Below are 18,607 nucleotides of genomic sequence, written 5' to 3'. Positions count from 1 at the left end.
TCATTTCTGATCCTTCAGAAATCATTCTAATATGCTGATTTGCTGCTCAATGTTGAAAACAGTTGTCCTGTTTAATATTTTTGTGGAAACCGTGATGTATTCTTAATGAACTGAAAGTTAGTCAGTGTTACCGGTGTTCAGCCGCAACACCGGTTACATCACTTGCCCACCGCACCACCCGACTAACTGAACAACTGGTTCAGTTAGAGAGCAAACACCTCAATTAAAAACTGAACGTGTCTGCTTAATGCAGCTTGAGCCGAACGAGAGTCAAAGCGCAGATTAGTAACAGAAGTCAGATTTCATTTAGCCTATCACTAGTGAGGAGCTGACTGACAAGACGATGGCAGAAGATTTGGATTCAAATTGAAATGTAAAAGGACCTATTTAAGCTAGTTTGTCATTGTACTGTTTTGTTGTTGTGTTTTTCATTAAGAATAGTAATGAACCCACCATTGAAGCAATTGCTGCCCCATAATTGGTGCTAATTCGAAAGCGAAAGTAAAATGCGCACAGCCGCACAGGCATTCACACCGGTGTGGAGCAAAGTGAGTGTTTTCAATTAATTCCTATGGAAGTTAAGCTTCCATAGGAATGACTGAAAACACTCGCTCTGTGCCAGTGGACCCGCACCGTTATGCTTACGTATGCCCGTGCAGCCGTGTGCATTTTACTTTCGCTTTCGAATTAGCACCAATTCAGGGGCAGCAATTGCTTCAATGGTGGGTTCATCAATCTGGAGCCCTGTTAAGCTGTTTAAGACTTTACTCGGATAAAGGAAAATGGGTTAATGTGTTTACATGACCACATGCTTTGTTGGCTTATTAAGCATAGTTATTTGGGAAAGCAAAAACTGACCAAGCTTTTGTAATGTTATAAATATCTACTGTCACTTTTGGTCAATTAAATGCACCATTGCTGAATAATTTCTTTCAGAAAAAAAATCTTACTTACACCAAACTTTTGAATGGTAGTATTGGTTGAAACAGTCATATTAAGTCATATTTTTTTACTTGAATATGTTAATTTAAATGTCACATAAACCACTTTTTTTTTAAAACTGACACAACTTTTCTTCCTTTCATATGTTATTGATGTTCAATTTTATCAGCTTTAGACTGTAAACAGGTAAATCAGGTAACCTAAAAAATGTGCTGCCTGTGGAAACTTATAAATCTGGAACTGGAAAAGTCATTATTGAAGGTTAGAACAGATTGAAAAAGGTAACAACTGCACATAAACTAAGAAGAACATGACAGCTATATTCATAGTATGAGGAAATGCATTCATTTAATGTCATGCAGTCTTGGTACATCTAATAACATCTAATGTTACATCTAACTAATGTGTTGTTTTTCCATTGCTTCCTCCTCTCTAAATCTCTTCCCTTCCTTCTTTATGTTCTCGTATGCCTCATAGATGGTGAGTAAATGTCAAATAGATCAGCGGTTCTCAACTGGTAGGCTGCAGGTCTGTTCTAACAAAGGTTGTGGGAAAACAATGCTAATGCTGAAATGCAAATTGCAAACAAATATACTTATTTCGGCAAAAAATCATCACTTGATAGAAGCCAAATTAGGCAAATTCCAACATGTGCAGGTTGCCAGACTTTATCCTCAGAAACCATGAACAAAACTACTTAAAAGAAAATGTAACATTAAATACATGTAAGTCACCCACCTGCTGTTATTTGTGCATTTACAAAATAAAAAAAATAAAAATAAAAAAAATAGCTACTCTTGTTAGTCGTTTTTTTTTTTTTATATATATATTTTTTATATTGTTTGGGCCTATGCAGTTCATATTACCCTTGCGAAAAATTAGTCTGCTTAATTGCATTGCATGTGCACTTGTAATATTCTTCAAATCTTAAAAGTGTATTTTAAAAAACTGTACTTGAAGATAATATATTAATGAAATAAAAGGTCAATTAATTGTACTTATAAAGAGAACACTTTTATGACCATTTCTTAACACACTTAAGTACACTTGTCAAATTAAAAGTTTTACCTTAAACTGCATTTTAAATCATGTTTTAATAATCATTTGTCATGCTTTAAAGAAGGACACTTACTTTGATGTGTTGACTAACATACTAAAGCACATGTAAAGTACTTGTTTATATTAATATTAATTTTAACTGTAATGTGTTATTTGATATTACATTTAATGTTAATATATTTTAAATGTACTAAATTGCAACGTAATCGTTACAAAGGTGTAATTACAAATATATTTTAATACATGACAAGTAGAAATAACATTAAATAATATTTAAGTTTACCATAAATACTGTATAGAGGGTATGCATTGATGTCACTTTCCTGCCAGAACATGCCCCCTCAGCCGGACTGAGTGGCAAAAGAGCCTGCTGCATGACTGGATTTAATAGGGGAAACGCGAGTAAAACAAATGATTATCAGTTTAAACTAAAGTTTGGATTCGATATAGTGTTCCTTACAACTTAACAAAGATCTAGTGATCCATGGATATTGACATGCAGCCAGGAATCATGTTTCCTGACATGCCTGATTTCGATGCTGGGGAAAAACATAAAGCAAATTTGCCTGTGAACGCATTATATAAATACAATATAGGTAGGCCTAAATCTGGTCAATCACTTATATCAATCGTCCAGCCCTAAAACTTGTATAGTTTTATAGCATGTAAGATGCTGAATATTTAATTGATGAGTTGTCAATACAATATATAACAATATAATATATAGGGTATGATTTTACCTCGAAATTCAACATATTGACACAAAAAGTTTTTGCTGCCTGGAGTCCAGTTGTTTCTGTGAGTTGCAGCGATCTATTTGCTTCTCTTTTCTATAGCTTTCAGCAGTCTGTAAAAATATACCTCAGATTTCTTGTCAAATCTATCTGTAAAGTCAATCACACAGCTCTTTCATTTTGTAGATGTGTTTTGGGTGTTTTTTCACGGCATTCACGCTGACGGTGACGTCATATGCATACCCTCTATTTGGCAGTACACTTTAACCATATTTCAAAAACAATAGAAGTATCATATATAAAGATGTTAAGTACTAAAGTCTTACTGGGTCAGAAAAATGCTGAACTTGCAGTTAACTGCATTTAATTTAAAATCAAACAATAACACATATTCATTTCATTTCATTTTGCTTGCAGTTGTGTCGAAAACATTACATACAATGGATGTACACATAGAATATACTTAAGTGCTTATTGTTTCATTTTAAAGATATTTTTGTTATAATTTGTATGCTAAACAATTTTGTTTCTTGGCGCTGGATCCCCACTCGATGTCCAATTACAAATTTGGGCCCTGAAGCAAAACCAGTTGAGAATCACTGATATTGATCCTTCCTGGTCTCCCGTTCTGCCCCGTCTGTCTCTCCAACAGCTCCTATTCTGTGATTTACTATGTCAATTTTTGTCTTCCTCTTTTCAACCCTAAATACACTATATTGCCAAAAGTATTGGGACACCCCTCCAAATCATTGAATTCAGGGGTTCCAATCACTTCTATGGCCACAGGTGTATAAAATCAAGCACCTAGGCAAGCAGACTGCTTCTACAAACATTTGTGAAAGAATGGGTCGCTCTCAGGAGCTCAGTGAATTCAAGCGTGGTACCGTGATAGGTTGCCACCTGTGCAATAAGTCCATTTGTAAAATTTTCTCACTACTAAATATTCCACGGTCAACTGTTAGTGGTATCATAACAAAGTGGAAGCAATTGGGAACAACGGCAACTCAGCCACGAAGTGGTAGCCACGTAAAATCACAGAGCGGGGTCAGCGCATGCTGAGGTGCACAGTGCGCAGAAGTCGCCAACTTTCTGCAGATTCAATAGCTACAGACCTCCAAACTTTGTGTGGCCTTCAGATTAGCTCAAGAACAGTGCGTAGAGAGCTTCATGGAATGGGTTTCCATGGCCGAGCAGCATCCAAGCCTTATATCACCAAGTGCAATGCAAAGCGTTGGATGCAGTGGTGTAAAGCAAGCTGCCACTGGACTCTATAGCAGTGGAGACGTGTTCTCTGGAGTGACAAATCATGCTTTTCTGTCTGGCAATCCGATGGTTAAGTCTGGGTTTGGCGGTTGCCAGGAGAACGGTACTTGCCTGACTGCATTGTGCCAAGTGTAAAGTTTGGTGGAGGGAGGATTATGGTGTGGGGTTGTTTTTCAGGGGTTGGGCTTGGCCCCTTAGTTCTAGTGAAAGGAACACTTAATGCTTCAGCATACCAAGACATTTTGGACAATTTCATGCTCCCAACTTTGTGGGAACAGTTTGGGGATGGCCCCTTCCTGTTCCAACATGACTGCGCACCAGTGCACAAAGCAAGGTCCATAAAGACATGGATGAGCGAGTTTGGTGTGGAGGAACTTGACTGGCCTGCACAGAGTCCTGACCTCAACCCGATAGAACACCTTTGGGATAAATTAGAGCGGAGACTGCGAGCCAGGTCTTCTCGCCAACATCACTACCTGACCTCACAAATGTGCTTCTAGAAGAATGGTCAAAAATTCCCATAAACACACTCCTAAACCTTGTGGAAAGCCTTTCCAGAAGAGTTGAGGCTGTTGTAGCTGCAAAGGGTGGGCCAACTCCATATTAAACCCTACGGATTAAGAATGGGATGTCATTAAAGTTCATGTGCACGCAAAGGCAGGCGTCCCAAAACTTTTGGCAATATAGTGTATGTGGTTGTCCTTTCACTTGCACTCCATGCTTTAGCTGTTTTCTTTTTTACTGTCCTGCCCTTAGTGCAACCCAAATGATTGCAGTCACTTACCACCTCCACGGCCCTCCTCTCCCCTCTCTTCCTCATGCTCTCTCTCTGACAGACAGCGTTGACAGTGATCTGGAGTTGTCTATGGTACGACATCAGCCAGAGGGCCTGGAGCAGCTCCAGGCTCAGACCAAGTTCACGAGGAAGGAGCTGCAGTCGCTCTACAGAGGCTTCAAAAATGTAAGACTGCTTAAGAAGCTTAAAGGGATAGTTCACCCTAAAATAAAAATTAAGTCATAATTTACTTTAAATCAGGATTAACAAAAACACAACGTGAAATACAATGCCTAGAAATCACAAAAATGTATCCGTGTATTTTCTTCACTGAGTTGAATATCTCTGGGCCGGAACTGTCAGAATGACAGTTGACAGATGTGAACAAAATAACTTTTTGTAGTGACGAACACAACAGAAATATTCACCTCAGAGAAGAAAGTACATGGATTGTATTTCATGTCATGTTTTTGTTCATCTTGATTTCTGATAACTTGTGTGCTTTTTCTGGGTGAGTCGGAGTGAACTGCGGCGCTAGTAGAGTCTCACAAACGAGCACGTCACACAGCCGTGCTCAGAATACCAAGGGCCAAGGTCAGGATTTTTGTTAAAAATACATTAAATTTCAGTTTGTTTTTCACCAAACCCTATCGTGTGCCATAATACCAGCAGAACACACAGACACGTGTCACATTGGACCATTCTGTTATACTTTTGTATTTCTTTTTAAAAAAGCTTGATACTGGTCGCCGTTTATTATATGGATAAGCGTGAGCGGGACTTCTTTTTTTTTTTTTTTTTTTAATTCTCCTTTTGTGGTCCAAAAAAGAAAGAAGGGTGTGCTGCATTAGAACAACACCAGGGTGAGTAAATAATAACTTAATTTTCATTTTAGGGTGAACTAGCCCTTTAAGTTTGTTGCAAGAAAAAGTAACCTTAAGTTCTTGTTATGTTTCTAAATAGGAGTGTCCCAGCGGATTGGTGGATGAGGAGACATTTAAATTGATCTATTCCCAGTTCTTCCCTCAAGGAGGTAGGGTGATTTGTCGCATTTTCAACTCTGGTTTGATTATGTGGATATAATCTTAATAAGTGAAGACCATTCATTCAGTTTCACTCATCCACAAATGTGGATGAATTTAAAAATATATAATATATAGGGTACAATGGGGTTAAAGGCACACCTTAAGAAAACATGTGCTTTTCACTACTCTCCCATAGTATATGATACTATGGGAGAAAAAATCCATATGTTTGTATTGAACACATATGGAGCAATAGATTTTGTGTGAAAATAAATCATGTGTAATTTATTTTATTTAAAAATTTTGGTGGTGGCAAGTGGGGCTTTTTACCCCACACATGGGGTAAAAGGCTCCCCAGCATGGGGCAAAATGCACACAGTATTGATACAAAATCTTTAGCTAAAATAATGTTTTTAATAATGTCTAAGCTAATACTTGTTCAAAACAATCACTTTAGCAAAGTTTGTACTATTTTCTGTTTATTTTGATAAATAAAAGAACTCATTTTTGTTCAGTAAACATACTGTCATTAAAATATGTTAGTATAAATATATATTTAAAAAAATACAGAAACAAAATTATTTTTAGAAAGTAAAGATTCTGAAAGCATTGAAGGAGATCCCATAATAATTTAATATAGATTTACAGTAGTAACAATAATTTGTTTTTATTATATGATATGATTAATATCATATTAAATATGATTGTTTCATTATAAATATGGTGATTATCTCTAAGGTGGACACCCAACTTAATATATGATATTTACCATCTAAATCTAACCAGCTATTTACTATCGTGTTAATTATTGTGCCTTTAGCCCCAACAGCAGGTGCGCTTTTTACCCCAAATACCATACTTTCACATATTCTTCCGTTATTGAAGAACTGTTGCTTTAATTACCTTGAACAAAACATTAAGAAGACCTTTGTCTGAAATTCAATAATTATAGCGATTCTCATTTGCTACTTAAATCTACAACATTTAAGAAAACATCAAATATTAGATCAAATTAGCACAGAATCAACTGCTGCACACGATCGCGTCAAGGATCAGCCAAATTTCCACCTGCACCTTGAAAAGCAGATGTTTTGTAAAGTGCTGCAGCAAGTTTTTGTGCCATCTAGTGGTTTAGAGAAAAATAAAATCAAAGGCGCCTTTTACCCCTGTTGTACCCTATAATATAAAAAATAATATGAATCAGCATATTCTATTAATTTATTTAAATTTATTCATTTATCAACTTTATTTTTAAAACTAAATTATTGTTTACATTGTTTAAAAAATACATTTTGATGACAGTGTTTTATGATTTATTTTTTGTTGTTGTTGGTTTTCTTTCAGTATCAATTGATGGCCAGCTGGTCTGGTTAAATCTCATTTTATTAAATTAGATTATTAACTTATGTATTGTATGTTTATGCCATATTGTGTTTCCTAAAATGTCTGTGTGAGTACGCTGCAAACTTACTTTCCCTATGGGGACAAATAAACTGAACTCAGAACTTAAACATATAGTTGTATAGTAAATATATAGTTATATTATTAATAGTATTAATAGTAATAATCACCATTTTTATTTATTTATTTATTTATTTTATTTTTAAAACTAAAATAGTTTTTGCATTTTTTAAATAGTTTTTGGTGACTAAAATGTGGAAAAGTTGTAATAATAAAGAATGAGTAGGTGTCAAAACTAAGTTATAAAATCCTAATATTTATGCAGAAATAGAGTTAATCGTTCCTTTTTTCCAGATGCTACGACATACGCACATTTCCTCTTCAATGCTTTTGACATGGACCGAAGTGGCTCTATACGTTTTGAGGTTAGGAACATTATTAAATATTATTAAAAAAAAATGATTTGTCATTTGAAAGACTTCAACCCTGTTATACTACTGTAACTCAACTCAAATGTTTATATTCATGTACATCAGAAGATGAACAATAATATCTGCCTATAAATTTTGATTATAGGCCAGAAAAAAAGAGATTAATTTCAGAGTTGCTAATATTATTGTACTTATTATTTTACTAATATTATTTTACTTATGTTCTCAGTTAAGTGCTATGTCCAACAGACCATTACAACTGAAAATATTTAATTTTTTTTTTTTTTTTTTGGCAGGACTTTGTAATCGGCCTGTCTGTTCTGCTTCGAGGTACTGTGACAGAGAAACTGAGGTGGGCCTTTAACCTCTATGACATTAATAAAGATGGCTACATCACCAAAGAGGTATGAAAGACCAGATTTAACAGACTGCACATTGGTTCTTGAGTACACACATGTGTGTTTGCTATTGTTACTGCCATTAACATTCACTTTCTACAGGAAATGCTGGCTATCATGAAGTCCATCTATGATATGATGGGCAGGCACACCTCTCCTTGTGTCAAAGACGATGCTGCATTTGAACACGTGGAGAAATTCTTCCAGGTACCGAACTTTTAGCAGTCCTATTGAAAGTTATTTTAGCCAGCAATGGTCACCTGCTTGACAAAACTCTCAAAACACCTTTTCTTCACAGAAAATGGACCGCAACCGAGACGGAGTTGTAACCATTGATGAGTTCATAGAGGCCTGTCAGAAGGTAGGCCATGCTTAAAAGGGGTCATATCATAAGAAATCAAACTTTTTTTTTTAATCTTTTGAGATGAAAGTTTGTTGTTTGCTTATATGAAAATATACTATAACTTTCAGAGCTTAAAACGTCCTCCCCAGTCTAAAGAGGACATTTATTGAAAACCAAGCTACAAAAACAGCTCATTCTGAAATACTTTGATTTGAAATATTGCCATAGGAATGCTCATATTTGCATATCAACAATGCCCATTTATAAACACATTATAAATCAGCTTTGTTTATGAATATTAATAGATGCTTTTAGATAATATTATTTGGCCCTGTAGAAAAAAAACTAAAATGTTTAAAAAGAAGATGGAAAATGGTCATGAAATACTACATTTTGTTGTTCTGGCAAAAAATCTAAACTAACATTATACACTAAGTGGACACTAAATCTGAACTAACATTATACACTAACATTATACACTAAGTGTACACCAAGTAGAAAGACAAATAATATTATATGACCGTTTGTTTTCATGTCCTGTCTAGAAGTATCTGCGATTCCTCGCCATGCTTTGACAGAAGCATCAGAGTTAATGTCAGATAAATGTCAACATTCAGCTGATTTACGTTGATACAGAGGCTCTCTCTGTCAGTGTGTGACAGCCAGACATTTTCTAAACTCTCTCTAACATGAAGCTGTCAGCAACAATCTGTGACTGATGCTTTTTCTCTTTTATTAGGACGAGAACATTATGAGCTCCATGCAGCTGTTTGAGAATGTCATCTAGAGCGCAGCATGAAGTGCAAAATGATCCTTGCTCTTTTTCCAGCAACGTTCCATTAGTCCTCAAGCGCTCCACAGGGACTCTCTAGAAACACTTCTGTTTTGTACCTAGGCCTTGCACATCATCTGTAGCATGTGAATGAACATTTTGATTGATTGTATTGAATGCTATAACAGGATGTGGGCCGCCTGCGAGTGTGCCATTATTGTATGTCTCAATTTAATCTTAAGTATTCAAGACAGGTTGTAAATGCCTGTTTGTATATATGTAGATATATATGTGCCCTTAAACTGGTTGATTGCTGCCTAAATCAATGAATTTTTGCATGTTTGTCTGCTATTTGTCTGGCCCATTGTTATTTTATACAGAGAAATAAAGGTATCTGTGAATGACTCCATGATGTGCAAATGTCCATAGCGTGCTAGTGTGGGATTTGTGGAATTCTGTATCTTTGAAAATTAATTACTGATATTTTATTCACATAATTTAATCAAAGTCAGTTATGTGAAATTCAAACAAAAAGTTCACTTTAAAAATACACAGTGAGGTAGTGGTGGGAATGAAGAGAACAATACTGTTCCTGGCCATTTGTTTGGATTAATAATAATAATAATAATTGAAAAGAAATTAGCTTAAATTCCTCTATTAATTTATTATGACAGGATCAGTGGTGTGGCACAGTATATTGTTTTGCTGAATAAATATTAGATAATTTGAAGGTCCTCTTCAGTCAAAAATGACAGAAAAATGTTACGTTTTGAAATTTTAAATTTTTTTGCTTCATCGGAATGGGATGACACTTAGTGACTTTTGTCTTTTCACATAGCATTGGCTATGTGAATGCACAAAAAAATTATGGACATGATTTGTATATGTTAAAGGGTCGAGAAAAATAGTCATAGGAACAGGAAATAAATGGGAAATATGAAAAAATACAAAAACTCAGAGAATCTTTTGGTGGTACAATCTACAAATCAGCCACTTTGCAGAAAAAAAGTGTACAGCAATGAAGGGGTGACACTCTAAAATGTCAAGAGTGCAAAACAGACACATCCACCCCCTCCCCCTGCACACATATATATGAACTAGCACAACTATAACACAGAGTTTTTTCAAATGTGTGAAATAAAATGAATAATTCAGACACAAAGCAGTAAAAAATGAATAGCAAGGAAGAGGTTACACTTTAAAACAGACTCACCCACTCAAACACACACTCACAGACACACACACATACACACACAAATAAACCGTTGCCAGGTTTTCACAACAAAATCCGCCCAATTGCTACTCAAAACTAGCCCAAAACTAGCCCAATCGTGTTTCACTGGGTGTCCCACAGTAAAAATCGTGTTCCGGGGGGTAAAATCCGCATTTTTGGCAGGGCTCCCCAGGTAAAGGTCGCATTCCAGGGGCTAAATAAGTTATTTGGGATCGCTTCACCCGCGGACATGAAAAACATTTTTTGGAAATGTTGATTTGAAGTGTCAGTTTTTGCATTACTTTTACTACAGTCAAACCTGAACACAGAGGAAGACATTTTGTTACACATAACATCAAAACCGCGGAACTGGGCTACTTTTACACTGTTGCCGCGGGAAAACCATGGACTTGGCAACACTGACCGGTGTGACTGTAACAATTATGGTAAAATTGAGCCAAAAGATTCAAAAAAAGAGGTTTTGATGTTATGTGTAACAAAATGTCCTCCTCTGTGTTCAGGTTTGACTGTAGTAAAAGTAATGCAAAAACTGACACTTCAAATCAACATTTCAAAAAAAAAAAAAAAAAACCTAAACCTTGACAAAAAGTCTTTGAAAATGTCTAAGTATAAATCCAAATCCACAACTTAATAAAAATGAGTATTTATGTCTAAAAACCACTAGAGAATTTATAAGCCACTATATAGGATTTAGCTAATACAAATTGTATAAATATTGCATAGTACCATAAAATAACCTCAAAATTTTAATAATAATCAAAAAATATTATTGAACTAAAATGTATTGCATTGGTTTTCCTGAAAAACAAAAAAGTTACATGTCAAGGCTTCATTTTTCATTTTTGACCGTGAAGGAGCCAAGTGTGCCCCCTAAACGAAGAGGACCAGAGGGTTAGCAAAGAGAGACAAACACATTATCAGAAATGTGCCTTCATCCAGAACAAATCTGGTCTATTAGTAATAGTAGTTTAATAATTTTTATTTATATATTGATATTATCATTATTATCTTTTTACAAAAGAATGCCCCTTATGGTTTGATAGTTTGATTTTATTCATTGTATGAAATGAGAATTTAAATCTAGCTTAAGTGTCCAAGTACTTCTGGTAACACTGTATGAACTGTATCACAGTGATTCAGAGATCCTGAATCTATTTGTATTTAGTTTAGCTTCCACAAGGTGGCAATGCTGTGCTCAAACCTGCTTGTTACCAGAGTAACAGATGAAAGTTTGAACATGCACAAGTGAAAACAGCCTTTGCATGAAGTCATTGTTTCTTCTCATGTCTGAACAAAAATCTCCTTATCCTCACTGATTTAGCTCAAGTGTCAAAAGTGTTCATACAGTGAAATACAATATGTGTCATTCACATCTCAACCTTATGAAGTTTCCTCTTTTTATGGGTCACCTGGTTTCTTCAAACACAGAAACAATTCTGTGCCTTCTCAAAATGAAAGTGTTGTATTTTAAGAAAGAAACACAGTTGGAAAACTAGAAAATTCCTTTAACAAAGTGGAAATTGACTGACACACCCTGCACTCTCACAAAAGCAATATTTTAAAAATCCTAATATAGAAACATGTTTACTTCATGCATATTTCTGCTAATTTTATGTATTTGGAAAAGTTTCTTTTAGTTGAAGAGCATTATGTGTTCACTTGTATTCATGGGATGGTGTGTTCTGCAGGCCTGTTTATGTGCTCGGCCAAGCGTACTTCCTGTCTGGCCCAGCAAACCGCCCGAGAATTGGGTTTCTGTGTTAGTAATTATCTTAGTGTGCTGAATTGTGGTCGGGGGCAGTGTGTGCATATCTGCGGCACATGGGAGGAAGTCTGACCCGAGTGAAAATAGCTGCAACTTCCTGACTAAGCGTTTGCAATGAGGAAGAGTCTTATATAGGGAGGGGCAAAGGCTCCTGTAGCTTGTCAACGACACGCTTTCATCCCACAGCACAGCTGTTTTCATGGTGACCAGCTGACTTCCACGACTTCCACATTTCCTGATTGGTTCCATCACTTTCTCTGATGTGAGTGCCAGAGTCTTGGTCTTGACTTGGTTTCATTTACTTTGCTGGATCCCCACACGTGCTGCTTGTACAGTAAGTCACCTGCTTCGGCATCTTGATCTTTACAGGTTTGTTACCAAAGATATCAGAATATACATTCAGATAAATTGAGATCATGTGCTGCATTTGAGCTTATAATAGACGAAATGTTGGTTTAAAACTAACTTCAGCTCTCTCTGTGCAAATTCTGTTTTAGTTAGTTATTGCAAGTTATTGCTTGCATGTGATGCACTAGCCATTTTGTGTTCATTACTTTTGAATTAGTAGTAAAAAGGATGAAATGTGTCACAGTAAATCATGGTATACATATATATATATATATATATATATATATAGTATATATATAGCCTTTATAGTATGGCATGAGACAGTTGAAATCGTCTTTTATTTAGTTTGTGTGTGCGTGTGTGTGTGTGTGAGAGAGAGAGAGAGAGAATCATGCCTGGAGTTGTTTTGCGATTATGAGGCGAAAAGTCATGAGATTCCCTTTTCATAGATCCTTTTCAATTCATCCCTTCATTCTTTACAGGCCTTCCTAGTGTTTCTCCACTGACTCAACATGGATAGTGTGGATTCAGACAAGATCAAGGTTGGAGAAAACAAATTTGTAAGCAAGTAAGTGCATCTTGTTATGTTACTGCAAAGGTTTCTTGCTCTCACTGTTCTCGTAAACCTAACCTTACTTCCTTTTTGTTTGCAGGAGCGTTATTCTCTCACACCTTGAAACATACAACCTTTATTATGAAGGAGAAGCCCTCCAGTTGAGGCACAGAGAGGTTAGTTGGTAAATTGTAGCATGTTGTATTGATGTCATACACCTGATGACTAAAGTGTTATATGATTTTTACAGGAGGAAGGAGAGTTGATCATAGAGGGCTTGCTCAATGTTTTTTGGGGCGTACGGCGGCCAATCAGACTGCAGATGGAAGACGAGAAGGAGACAAGCAGGCCACGCCCATCGCTAACATCTCTGAGTGCTGAAACGGACATCGACACAGTCGAGTAGGATATCATTTATTTTATTCTTACATTATAAATTATTTTTATTATTTATTATATTATTGTTGTTAGTGCTTTCAGGTTAATGTTTTGGGATAAATATATGTAATTGCCACAGAAATTAAATTCATGCCTCAGTTTATAAAAATCAAAAAAGGTGTTTATTGGATTGCCTTCACAATGGAACTGGAATAAGTGTCAATACACATTATGTTTGAAGTTTAGAAAGCAGAGCCAAAATACTTAAAGGGTTAGTTCACCCAAAAATGAAAATTCTGTCATTAATTACTCACCCTCATGTCGTTCCACACCCATAAGACCTTTGTTCATCTTCAGAACACAAATTAAGATATTTTTAATAAAATATGATGGCTCAGTGAGGCCTCCATTGACAAGAGGGTAATTAACTCTTTTAATGCCCAGGAAGCTACGAAAGACATATTTAAAACAGTTCATGTGACAAAAAACAAAATACCGACTTTATTCAACAATATCTAGTGATGGGTGATTTCAAAACACTGCTTCATAAAGCTTCAAAGCTTTACGAATCTTGTTTCGAATCAGTGGTTCGGAGCGTGTATCAAACTGCCAAAGTCACGTGAACCATTGAAATTTTGAAACGTTTTGAAACACTTATGACGTAACGAAGCTGCGTTTACTGAAATCACGTTAAAGTCATTATTTTGTTCTTTTGGTGCACAAAAAGTATTCTCGTAGCTTCATAATATTGAGGTTGAGCCACTATTGTCACATGAACTGTTTTTATTTCGTCTTTAGTAGCTTTCTGGGCATTGAAAGTGTTAATTGTCTTGCTGTCAATGGAGGCCTCACTGAGCCATCGGATTTTATGAAAAATATCTTAATTTGTTTTCCGAGGGAGAGTAATAAATGACATAATTTTCATTTTTGGGTGAACTAACCCTTTAAACATTAAGCAGAGATAGAAATATACTGGCCTTGTCTGCGCAAAACTAATTAAACATTTTACACACCCTTTCAAAAGTTTGGGGCAAGCAAGATTTTTTAATGTTTTTAAAATAAGTCTCTTATGCTTATCAAGGCAGCATTTATTTGATCATAAAAACATTAAAAACAGTGAAAATAAATATGAAATATTACAATTTAAAATAAATAACTGTTTTCTATTACTTTATTCCTGTGATGGTAAAGCTAAATTTTCAGCATCATTACTTCAGTCTTCAGTGTCACATGATCCTTCAGAAATCATTCTAATATGCTGATTTAATCCTCAAGAAACATTTTATTATTATTATCAATGTTGACAGTTGCACTTCTTAATATTTTTGTGTAAATCATGATAATTTTTCTTCAATTCTTTGATGAATAGAAAGTGTTTATTTGAAATAGAAATCTGAACAGTAGTGTGAACTCCTGTGTAAAGCTGGTAAATGGAGCAAACTCCACCCACATATATTATATTGGTTGTGCAGAAGTTCACACTTTTGAACAGTAGTGTGAACTCCTGTGTAAAGCTGGTAAACGGAGCAAACTCCACCCACATATTTTATATTGGTTGTGCAGAAGTTCATTCACCAAAAAAATAACAAACAAAAAAAAAAGAAGTCCACCTCAAAAAGGAAAATTTTATAGATAATACACAAAACTTCCTCAAAACAAGAACTTTATAGACAATACCAGTTATGAACACTTTAACTTAATAATTCATCCAAGCACTCCAGAACTCTTGCCCCATAGACTTTCATTGTAAATGTGTTACTGTAAAAGCAATTATTTGTGTGTGTATTTACAAACTGATGGAGTCAAAATTATTTTCTCCAGAGTCCAGAATGTTATTTTAATGAAGGTTCTTGCTTTCCTGCCTCTTAGAAATCATGAAACAAATCAGCCGTGTCCTTCCATTGATGTCACTGCAGCAGATGACCAATCAAAAGACTCCGGTGAGGAGAAGGAAGAGGCAGGTGAATACATTCTTGACATTTTCTAAAAACTTAACAATGTTCACTGCCTATTCATCATTTTTGAATGACGGTGTCTGATTTGGTAAAATCTCATCTGGCAGGTAAGGGACAGCAGGAGTCGACACACTCAGATCGGGTTGGCAGGACCAGGAGTGATGTCGGTGGGAGGAGAATCAGCGGACGACGACTTGGCATCAGGAGAGTCAAGAGACACCGATGCTCCTTCAACGGACACTTTTATAACCACAAGGCAAGCGTCACGTTTCGTAAACTGGTATACATGTTATTAAATTCTTGCTCGCTTTTGCTCACAAGTGATTGTTTCAAACAGACAGCGGTTTTTACGCCAGCATTCGGCTCTGTGACCAATGTCCGCATCAACAGCTGTATGACGACGACACAAGTGATGCGGGTGTTACTGAACAAGTTCAAGATTGAGAACTGCCCGGATGAGTTTAGCCTCTATCTTGTCCACACAAGTGGTGGTACGTTCTAACTGAATTCACACGTGTAATTTTGTTCTTTTCTTTGTGCCTGAGTTTATATTCCTCTCCCTGCATCCAGAGAGACATCAGCTGAAGCCTAATGACCATCCTTTGGTGGTCAGAGTTTTGAAAGGACCTTGTGAACAGGTCAGCAAAATATTCCTAATGGAGACGGACCAAGTTGAAGAGGTCACCTATGACGTAAGATAGCAAATTTCATCTGTCTGTCTAATTAAACCATATGTCCATGGGATATGGAGAACCAAATTACTTAAAATTAAATAATTCAACAAATATTTAAATAGATTATTAAATACATAATTGATAATAATAAAAATCATAATTTTTAAATCACCAAACAAATTATTAATTCATTTTAACATTATTTTGCATTCATTTTTATCATTATCTTCGAATTAAAGGGTACATAACACACACAGTTTATGCCAATCTCTTGAGTATCTATAGAGTAGTATACCATCCTTCATATCTCCGAAAAGTCTTTAGTTTTATCATATTTATAAAAGATAGATATGCTGTACCGACTCTTTACGAAAAAAGCCGAGCTCCTGGAGGCGTGCCTGCCGTGGGCAGAGCTAACGAGTCACGATCACGCGCAGCTTTCCGTAGCAAACGTCTGCAAGCTGCGACGTCATTATAAATAAAAAGGGGAACAAAAATGTTTGTGTTGTTTGCATTATATGCACTTGCACGCCGATTGCCAACAAAACACAGATATTCGATGCTCACCGCCCACCATCTGCAAATCCAGCGTCGAACTGGGACTTGTTTACAAAACGTTCATCACCGAAATTCCGGTGTTGTGCCAAATTTCGACCCCCTGCCAGATTATTACCCCCCTTGTATTGGTAGGTTTAGGAGTAGGGGTTGGGTTAAGATGGGTCAACGAGGGGGGTAATAATTTGGCAGGGGGTCAAAATTCGGCACAACACCGGAAACAAACAAACATACATGCACAACTCCGTTGCTGCCCCGGAAAAACAAACTGCATCCACTGTTCCCTTAAAATCTCTCGGCTTCCGTAACCCGAACGAAGCACTTTGATGGGTGTGCTCTTGCTTTCGCGGGATTCCCCCGAGGGGAAGTGCTTAGGAAAGTTTGCGAGTGTGTGTCTAAAATTGGAGTGGAATGCAGCCAAGGAGTGTATTTGGCACAAACGTCCAACTTGTGTTTTGAAACTTTGGCCATGTTTAGCATGAGAACGCAACTTTTTAACAGTGTAAATAAGTCAGAATGCATGAAATAGCATTAGCCCCCTTTTAAATATTTAAATAAATTGTTAAATACATAATTAAATTGATAATAAATATATATTTCATAATAATATTAATTTTTAAATCACCAAACAAATTATTAATTCATTTTAATGTTATTTAGCATTCATTTTTATCATTATCTTTAAATTAAACTTAAAGTCAGGAATTCAAAGATGATAATAAGCATAAAAAAATGAACACAAACTAATGCTAAAATTAAATACAACACACATTTATTAATTTGTTGATTTAATAATTAAATAATTAAATTGTTTTTATGTTTTATATATTGTTTTATATTTTATTAACTATTTATGGAGGTATTTATTTAATGCTTTAATTTTGAGTAATTTTACTTATTTAAATTTTATGTAAGAAATATCTATAAATTTTCCAGACTGATCAATTAATAGATATTTTAGATAGATAATAGATATAATTAGAGATCTATTTTCATAACTTCCAGTATTTTTCACATTGGTTATGGACTGTCATGCACATTGCATTGTGGGATTCAGTATTCTACACAATGTGTCTGGTTGTATACTGCACATTTTGGCTAATGTAGCAGGTCATAAAATTTGCATACTGAATTCTTACTATTTATTGCAGAAATTGTACAAGTTTGCATATATTGTTGTAATACTTAATTTTGTCCTCAAGGTGGCACAATACATCAAGTTTGAGCTTCCTGTTTTACAAAGCTTCATTGCTAAGCTGCAAGAGGAAGAAGAAAGAGAGATGCAGAAGCTGAAGAAGAGGTAAAGTCATTCATAACATGAATTTTAGAGTCATTTGAAATCTCATTTCCTTTCCATGCCCTTATTTCCTGTTATTTCAGATACGCTGATATGCACCGTATCATCAAGAGATACATGAAGTCTTTATCTGATAAAACTACTTGATTTAATTCAACAGCAACAAAATGGTGCTCTCTCAGGAACAGGAACAATTACATAGTTTGGCTTTAAATGAGCCTGTTATTGTGTTCATGTATTATATAATATCATAATACAGCAAAAAGGTACCATGGCTTTCTCTAAGTAAGCTTTATTGGATAAACAGCAGACTGTTCCTTGGCCTTCTTTTTCACAAAGGAAAGCAAATGGGTCAATGTTTGACTTTTACTAATGCACAATTGTAATGAGCCATAAGAGTGTTTATTTTTGAGCCAAACTGTGTGAATAAATAGACCATGTGAAATGAAGAGACATAATTTGTAAATCTAATCTATTTGCCTTATTTTATTGCAGACTATTTGTGATGTTTGTTGGTATTAAAAATATTTAATGTCTTTCATTTTTTAAGCATTTTACAAGTGTATATGCACAGATATTTGCCTTTCATAATAATAAAAGAACATTTTAAAAATTACTGATTTTTTTGTGTGAACTGGCATGCATATGAAAGATCTCATAACATTTTATTGATCCCTGTAGTTGTCTGTAGTATTATACAGTTAA

General features: G+C 35.4%; 2 protein-coding genes across 7 annotated transcripts in view; both read left to right on the top strand.

The window, feature by feature from the left end:
• Positions 1-9,550, top strand: part of kcnip3b (Kv channel interacting protein 3b, calsenilin) — a 28,581-nt gene extending 19,031 nt beyond the window's left edge. For 3 of the 4 annotated variants that reach the window (XM_051908796.1, XM_051908797.1, XM_051908798.1), the window contains 7 exons: positions 4,835-4,959; positions 5,737-5,806; positions 7,554-7,624; positions 7,927-8,034; positions 8,131-8,235; positions 8,327-8,389; positions 9,111-9,550. In XM_051908796.1, the coding sequence (XP_051764756.1) occupies positions 4,835-4,959; positions 5,737-5,806; positions 7,554-7,624; positions 7,927-8,034; positions 8,131-8,235; positions 8,327-8,389; positions 9,111-9,158 (590 nt within the window). In that variant the 3' untranslated portion in view covers positions 9,159-9,550. Of the gene's footprint in view, positions 1-521; positions 4,960-5,736; positions 5,807-7,553; positions 7,625-7,926; positions 8,035-8,130; positions 8,236-8,326; positions 8,390-9,110 lie in introns of those variants that run through there. The other variant, XM_051908795.1, reaches the window with a different exon arrangement.
• A 1,140-nt stretch (positions 9,551-10,690) lies between these two features.
• On the top strand, positions 10,691-18,518 carry rassf2b (Ras association domain family member 2b). 3 transcript variants are annotated; one of them, XM_051908794.1, is made up of 10 exons: positions 10,691-12,404; positions 12,973-13,058; positions 13,144-13,219; positions 13,294-13,445; positions 15,291-15,382; positions 15,484-15,632; positions 15,714-15,867; positions 15,947-16,068; positions 17,808-17,905; positions 17,986-18,518. In XM_051908794.1, the coding sequence occupies exons 2-10, from the start codon at positions 13,003-13,005 to the stop codon at positions 18,047-18,049; spliced, it is 963 nt and encodes a 320-aa protein (XP_051764754.1). In that variant the 5' UTR covers positions 10,691-12,404; positions 12,973-13,002; the 3' UTR covers positions 18,050-18,518. The 3 variants fall into 3 exon arrangements, with proteins under 3 accessions (XP_051764754.1, XP_051764753.1, XP_051764752.1); XM_051908793.1 differs by having other exon boundaries at positions 10,691-12,511; XM_051908792.1 differs by having other exon boundaries at positions 10,693-12,476.
• The last annotated feature ends 89 nt before the right edge of the window (positions 18,519-18,607 follow it).

This window comes from Ctenopharyngodon idella, chromosome 10, assembly GCF_019924925.1.
Source record: "Ctenopharyngodon idella isolate HZGC_01 chromosome 10, HZGC01, whole genome shotgun sequence".
In the NCBI taxonomy this organism is placed as follows: Eukaryota; Metazoa; Chordata; class Actinopteri; order Cypriniformes; family Xenocyprididae; genus Ctenopharyngodon; species Ctenopharyngodon idella.
The sequence above is the reverse complement of the archived record's forward strand: the minus strand, read 5'-3'. Positions and strand labels throughout refer to the sequence as shown.

Coding starts and splice junctions, on each gene's coding strand:
- rassf2b (XM_051908794.1), top strand. CDS start 13,003: ATGGATAGTGTGGATTCAGACAAGATCAAGGTTGGAGAAAACAAATTT. Junction 13,446..15,290: donor ACGGACATCGACACAGTCGA/GTAGGATATCAT, acceptor CCTGCCTCTTAG/AAATCATGAAACAAATCAGC. Junction 15,383..15,483: donor TGAGGAGAAGGAAGAGGCAG/GTGAATACATTC, acceptor CTCATCTGGCAG/GTAAGGGACAGCAGGAGTCG.